The sequence below is a fragment of the Asparagus officinalis genome, chromosome 9 (assembly GCF_001876935.1).
Source record: "Asparagus officinalis chromosome 9, Aspof.V1, whole genome shotgun sequence".
Taxonomy (NCBI): Eukaryota; Viridiplantae; Streptophyta; class Magnoliopsida; order Asparagales; family Asparagaceae; genus Asparagus; species Asparagus officinalis.
Window position 1 is genome coordinate 2,443,151 of NC_033802.1, and position 6,342 is coordinate 2,449,492.

Below are 6,342 nucleotides of genomic sequence, written 5' to 3' on the forward strand. Positions count from 1 at the left end.
TTTAAACTTGTACTTATATACCCTCACTTTTTTGGCGGCACTCAAATACCGTATAACATTTACACCTTGCACTTTAATACCCTAGAGTTTTTGAAACTTGATCATAAATATTTACAGTTATGCGAATTTGATGTATTTACGTGCAAGTTTTTAAAGACTTTAAGGTATTTAAGTGCAAATTTTAAAATTTTTAGAGTATGTAAGTGCTACCAAGAATAAGGGAAGGTATATGAGTGCAAGCTAAAGAAAATTTTAAGGTTTTTTCTTGCTACCAAATACAAGTGGGGTAAGTAAGTGGAAGTAGACAAAAAAATAGGGTATATATATAAGTGCTATTTAGCCCCACTTTTGTAAGTTTTTTTTTTCTAGAAACCATCTTTAAAATAGTATAATTATAATAGTATAATTATAAGGAAATCACCTTTCAATTTCAAATTATACATGAATTATCTGTAGAGTAGATTTTTGTTGCAATTAACCACCTTCCGATCAAGTTTTCACTAAAAAAAAATAAAATAAGCTTAAAAAGATACAAGTTCAGGTTCAAAGTACCTAAGTTGTATTCTAACAAGACTTAATCATAAAACACTTAGTCAAGTGCCTTGAACGTGAGCTTTTAAGGGTAATTTTAGGATTTTTAGTTAAAAAAAGTTGGCAGGAGATGGTTAATTGCAACAAAAATTCATTTTGCGTAGTGTTTATGTATAAACAGAAATTAAGATGTGATTTCCGTATAATTATTTAAGATGGTTTCTAGGGGGGGAAGACCTCTTTGTGAAGAAAAAACTGGACCTACGTTCCAAGCAACATGCACAATATTTGACTTAAATCATATACCCTCTGAACGCCAAGCTGTCCTCAGGCTCCTAGAAGTTGTGATGAATTTAAACAGCCTATCTAATAATGCATCATATTTATTTTTTTAATGTTTATTAATGATGAAATGTGCAATATTTAAACACGTTTTCAAATACTAAGCATCATCAATATTGATTAGTATCGTAATCAGACAGTAACGTTTCCTCCTTTTATTCCGCAACAAGCAGCTGAAACTTTTTAACTCTTGCCTAGCTACTGATTTTAAAGCATGGGTAGGAAAAGAGAGCACAGCTACAACTTACGGATTGGGATCCTCTACTACTAAATAGTGTTCCTAATATCTCCTAATAAATAGATCTTAGCCTTTGATTCATCAATCAAATGCCAAAATCTCATCCTTATCCTCCCCTTACTTTTGCTCATGAGGAGATCTTGGCCTTTGATTGATAAATCAAAGGCCAAGAATCCTTATCCTCCCCTTACTTTTGCTCATGAGGAGATCTTGGCCTTTGATTGATAAATCAAAGGCCAAGATCCCATTAGGAGATATTATTTTGCTCATGAGGAGATCTTGGCCTTTGATTGATAAATCAAAGGCCAAGATCCCATTAGGAGATATTAGTAACCTCCTTATTAGTAGGGGATCCCAATCCGCAACTTACGACCCCGTCGCGTAACAATAAATCATACCGTCGCGGTGATGACAACATTAATTATTCTTGAATGTACTGATTCAGCAGAACTATGTATTTGTCAGCTAATAATGATCTACAATTGAATTAGAGCAAAATGCATGTATTGCGTTTTGTCACAAAAATCCTGCTTCGGATGAAGAATCGACATCCTGTGCTCTTGCGTTTCATCACCCAGCCAATCACCTATCCAACAATCAGAGCACCAGTCATTAGAGCAGGATGGGACAAATTTCATTCCATTAATTGGTGCAAACAGATGAAGTGAATTACATAAAATGAAATAGCTTTTGATATGATCTCTCTAAATAAAGGGTAAATTGCATAAACTCCACCTAAGGCTTTAGAGGTGACAGATTTACTGCTCCATTTCAGTTTCTTTAAATCTAATTTGGATGTAAAATATACTAAATCGGTAATAGAACATGAGTCAAGTGGCAACTACCTCGATACCTGTATAACTAACTAACTATATATATACTTACGTCAAACACATATACACACCGCTCAAACACATTATCCCCCCCCCCCCCCCCACACACACACACACACATGCTCTTCTCAAATTGGAAGTAGATGATTAAATACAATTTTTTTTTAAAAAAAATCTTTCTTTTTCTTTTTCCTTTTTTTTTTGTGTGTGTGTGTTTGTTGTTTTTTTGGGGTGGGTTGGGGTTTTTTAAATTTAATTTAAATTTTATTTTTTGCGTTTTTTTTTTTTTTGCCGGGTTGTTGGGGGGGGGGGGGGGGGGATGGTGTCACTTAAGAACTTGACAGGTTTGCTGCCATTTGCCACATCCATAGGGGATTTTCTGTAATTCACCCTTAAATAAAAGAAGTCATTCAACTTTTAATTGATCAATTAAAAGTGGTTATGAGTACCTTATAGTACGTCAAAATCTAGTGTGCAAATTACTGAGCGACCTTCAGTGCATTCTCAATGCGTTGGATGAGCTGATCAGCCGGAAATGCTCCTTCCTGAAAGGTAACAACAATCATGTATCACATAAGTAAGAAAATATCAACTTCAGGGCTATACTCTAAATGCTTGTGTGAAAAATGGATTGCATTTTTATCTTACAAAGCGTTCACATGGTTTCCCATCCTTGAAAATGATGAATGTAGGCAAAGCAGCAATCTGATAGCGGTCTGCTATCTGTGTGTACTTCTCTGTATCAATCTTCACGACCTGGATTTTGTCTTTCATTTTCTCGCTCACTTGCTCAAGTACTGGTACCATGAATTGGCATGGACCACACCTGGAAACCCTCAAATGGATTAAAAAATGAGAGGGAATTGCAAAAAAAAAAAACTAATTTTGAAAATACTTGAATTCCAAAGGGTAAAGCGGCATCAATATGAAATTAAAAGTTTTAAAGAAAGCTATTGCTATACAGAAATAGAAGTTCAGACTTAAGAGGAAATTAAGCACATATTAGGAAGCAGGAATTTTATGTTGAAATAGAATATCTGCAAAGATGAGCTACAACAAGCAGGAAAAAAGGCGGCACAGTTCATTCTTTCAGAATGTTGAATACTGGAAATAACTTATCGCGACATTTCAGTTATAGAAAAACAAGAGCAAAGACTTGGCAGATATTTCAGGGTGTAAGCTAGTCAGCTAGATGTATAAGAGATAAATGGACAAAATGCTAGAAAATTGCAAAAGCACAAATCGTGATATTAAGGAACTAGATGATAGTCCATCATAAAGTAGGAGTTTCAGAATAACATGAAGACAAGTGATGAGCTTGAACTTGCACGGTTTTGAAGATATGTCATAGTCTATATTTAATTATGGCTCATGAAAGCACATCACACATTATATGTTCTCCTACATGTGCAATATGAACCTTCAAAAGGGAATTCTGAAGTGTCATAACCTACATAAATTTGAGGCTAAACAATTTCCAATTTCATGTATTCGGTAAATCAAGTAATCCTTTCTAGTATGTATCTTTCTCAACGCTAAATGTCCACCTGTTGGCAAATATTCCAAAGATAATTTATCAATAAACAGACTATTTCATAATTAAGCTAAATCACGATGAAGATCACTATAGAACTGTTAAGTACTAATCTGAACCTTAATCAACATTGTTAACCATCTTCATGGGCACATTTTATAGACTAATCTATGATTCATCAAAAGAACATTTTCAAGCAATGAACATGACAGTAACTTGGCATCAACCGGTTGGACAAGGTAGTTGATGACATGAGGGAGAATGTTCCATTGAATTTACGACCGTTCTTGTTACCTATACATGTCGAACTGATGCAACAGCATAACAAGCCAAAAGAAGAGTGAAGAAAATAGGATAGAAGAGGGGAGAAAAGAGAGAGAGAAAATTTTGACATGGGTGCGACCAACCGCTTAGTAAAGCAAGATAGACCAATAATCCTACGCAATATGGAGAAGGGGTAAATTACACAACCCCCCCCCCCCCCCCTAAAGAACTTTCAGCATTTTGCAATAAATTCCAATAAAATTTGAGCCAAAAACAATATACAAACTCATTTTGAAAGTTAAATGGCGGCATTCTAGCGCTGTAATCTACTCAAAAGATTATTTGCGCGTTTTCTACAAAAGTTATTGGGGGTTTAGTTGCGATTTCGAAAGTAATTGAGGGTTTACTACAATAGACTGAAAATTCTACGGGTTTAGTGCAATTTACCCATAGAAAGACCAAAATTATGTTTATCCAACCAGTAATAGAATCATGAATAGGACTACGATATTGCAAACTGGACACAGTTCAATTTGTAGAAACTACTAGCTTCCAAATATATAAGTTTTAGAGGTCCTAAATTTAGGGGCTGTTTGGTTCGTTTCCTAGATACAAGAAAATGCATTTCCATGTACAAAAACACAAGTTTTGAGTTTTCCAAATTTTTCTAAAAAATAGATTATTTCGATTTGGTTCGCACAAAAAAAATGGTGGGAAACCAATGTATTTATTTTTTTCTTGTGTTTGGTTGGCAAGTTGAAAAAGGAAAAACTTTTGTTTATATGGCAAAAAGCCGACGTGGCTGTAGTTTTCGTCGATTTCACAAGGTTGAGGAAGGAATTGGAGGAGATAGAAAAATCTGATGTGACGGCGATTTTCACCGAGTTTTCCTTCTTCAACTCTAGCGAACCAAAAATGAAAAAAAAACGACGGAAAATTTATATCCTACGTGGCCACGAAAAATCTGATGTGGAGACGGTGTAAAACTTTTCCACCGAGTTAAAAAACGAACCAAACAGCCCCTTAGAAGAAATGAAGAATACAAAGGAACTACTTATGTACAAAAGAAATATTAACTACAATAACGAACACATACAGCTTTAATTGCTTACCAAGTTGCATAGAAGTCAACCAAGACTGGCTTATCGCAGTTTTCCAGCAAATCATCAAATGAAGAAAAAGTTCGCTTTTTAGCTTCAACCTGCAAAAATTGATAGAGTAGGGATCAGACCGAGGAACAAATTAATCAAAGAACTTCCCTTTACTAGCTAATAACGTCAATTTTACCTTTGGAGTGATCCGACGTCGAGGAACGGCGGCGAGAACGGAGCAGGAGCGGCGTCGACCTGATCGAACCGACGAGGAGAGCATCGTGAGGGATCGCCGGCGATTCGACGGCCGAGAGCGCACGAGGAAACGGCCGATGAGGTGGAGCAGGCCGCCATTTTTTTTGCTAGGTTTTCCCCCCTTGAAGAAAGCTCCCCGATTTTGTTGGCGATAGCGAGGAGAGATATCGACAGGATTTTTTTCGACAAATTTTCAAAACCAGCCAATTTAGAAAATGAATTGCAAAAATCAACCCATGTCGAATTTAATTGGCAAAATCTATCCAGTGGGTTGATTTTAACAAAATAATCTACGAAACTTTTCACGGGACTTCAAGTCTCATAAAGTTTAAGCGCGTTGTTGAACTTCACGAGACTTCAAGTCCCATGAAGTTTCGTAACTTTTGTATCAAAATCAGTCCAGTTTCAGCCAACTGGCTAAAATTAGATCGATTTTGATAATTAAGTTGTGAATAGATCGTTTTTTATAATTAAGTTTCTAAATATGTTGGTTTTGAAAATTTGTCTAATTTTTTAACTGGATTACGAGCGGTTTGTTTCATGGACCGGGTTTAGTTTTTCGTTATCGCCTCTGTGGCGTGCGTCTAATTTTGGTGGATTAAATGAAACAAATTATTAAACTGACATTTTAACCCCCCCCCTGCTTAAAATATTGGTATCGCGTTGATAACAATGAATTATCCAGTGTACTTTGAATGTTGATCATAACCAGCTTTAGCGATCAGCGTCTAAATTAAAAAGGTAGGAAGATACTTTTTTTAGGTGCATCCAAATTTTTATATGAAGGCAAAATATATTAAATAATAATATATTTGTAATCAAAGAAAATTATGATCCCTTTTCTCAGACGCAATTAGTGTTTATTGTATAGCAAACACTTAGTTTTATTCAACACTTAGTTTTATTCACCAACACTTAGTTTTATTCGCAATTTGAGTGGAAGTTTACTTTTCAGGGGAAGCTATTTGTGTGTGGCTTATTTTGAAAAATTCAGGATATTTTGTAAAGTCCCCAAACTTTAGGGATTTTGCCTAACTTTCAAGTTTAAGGTTGCTTAACGAGAATCTTTCAACCTTCAGGGGGTTTTCTAAAATTTACCTTTGTCTAATGCAAGGCCTCATTCTTTCCTTCATCAGCTCAAATCTGAGACGAAAAAAAAAAGGAAATCAACAATGGCCAAATTCAACTGCGGCCTCGGCCTCGCAGCGCTGTCCTACGTGGGCATCGACTACCTCCGCCACGTGTCCCCCCGTT

General features: G+C 35.7%; 2 protein-coding genes across 2 annotated transcripts in view; one reads left to right on the top strand and one right to left on the bottom strand.

The window, feature by feature from the left end:
- Positions 1,494-5,113, bottom strand: LOC109824162 (thioredoxin Y, chloroplastic-like). Its single transcript, XM_020390692.1, has 5 exons — positions 5,030-5,113; positions 4,855-4,943; positions 2,593-2,770; positions 2,394-2,489; positions 1,494-1,697 (listed from the first exon to the last, which is right to left on the bottom strand). Exons 1-4 carry the CDS (start codon positions 5,111-5,113, stop codon positions 2,424-2,426), a joined length of 417 nt encoding a protein of 138 aa, XP_020246281.1. The 3' UTR covers positions 1,494-1,697; positions 2,394-2,423.
- Positions 5,766-6,342, top strand: part of LOC109823974 — a 4,994-nt gene continuing 4,417 nt past the window's right edge. The window contains exon 1 of the mRNA XM_020390452.1: positions 5,766-6,342. This exon is cut by the window's right edge and continues 172 nt beyond it. Coding sequence (XP_020246041.1) covers positions 6,261-6,342 — 82 coding nt within the window. The 5' untranslated portion in view covers positions 5,766-6,260.

Coding starts and splice junctions, on each gene's coding strand:
- LOC109824162 (XM_020390692.1), bottom strand. CDS start 5,113: ATGCTCTCCTCGTCGGTTCGATCAGGTCGACGCCGCTCCTGCTCCGTT. Junction 4,944..5,029: donor GACGTCGGATCACTCCAAAG/GTAAAATTGACG, acceptor CAATTTTTGCAG/GTTGAAGCTAAAAAGCGAAC. Junction 2,490..2,592: donor GGAAACCATGTGAACGCTTT/GTAAGATAAAAA, acceptor GTTACCTTTCAG/GAAGGAGCATTTCCGGCTGA.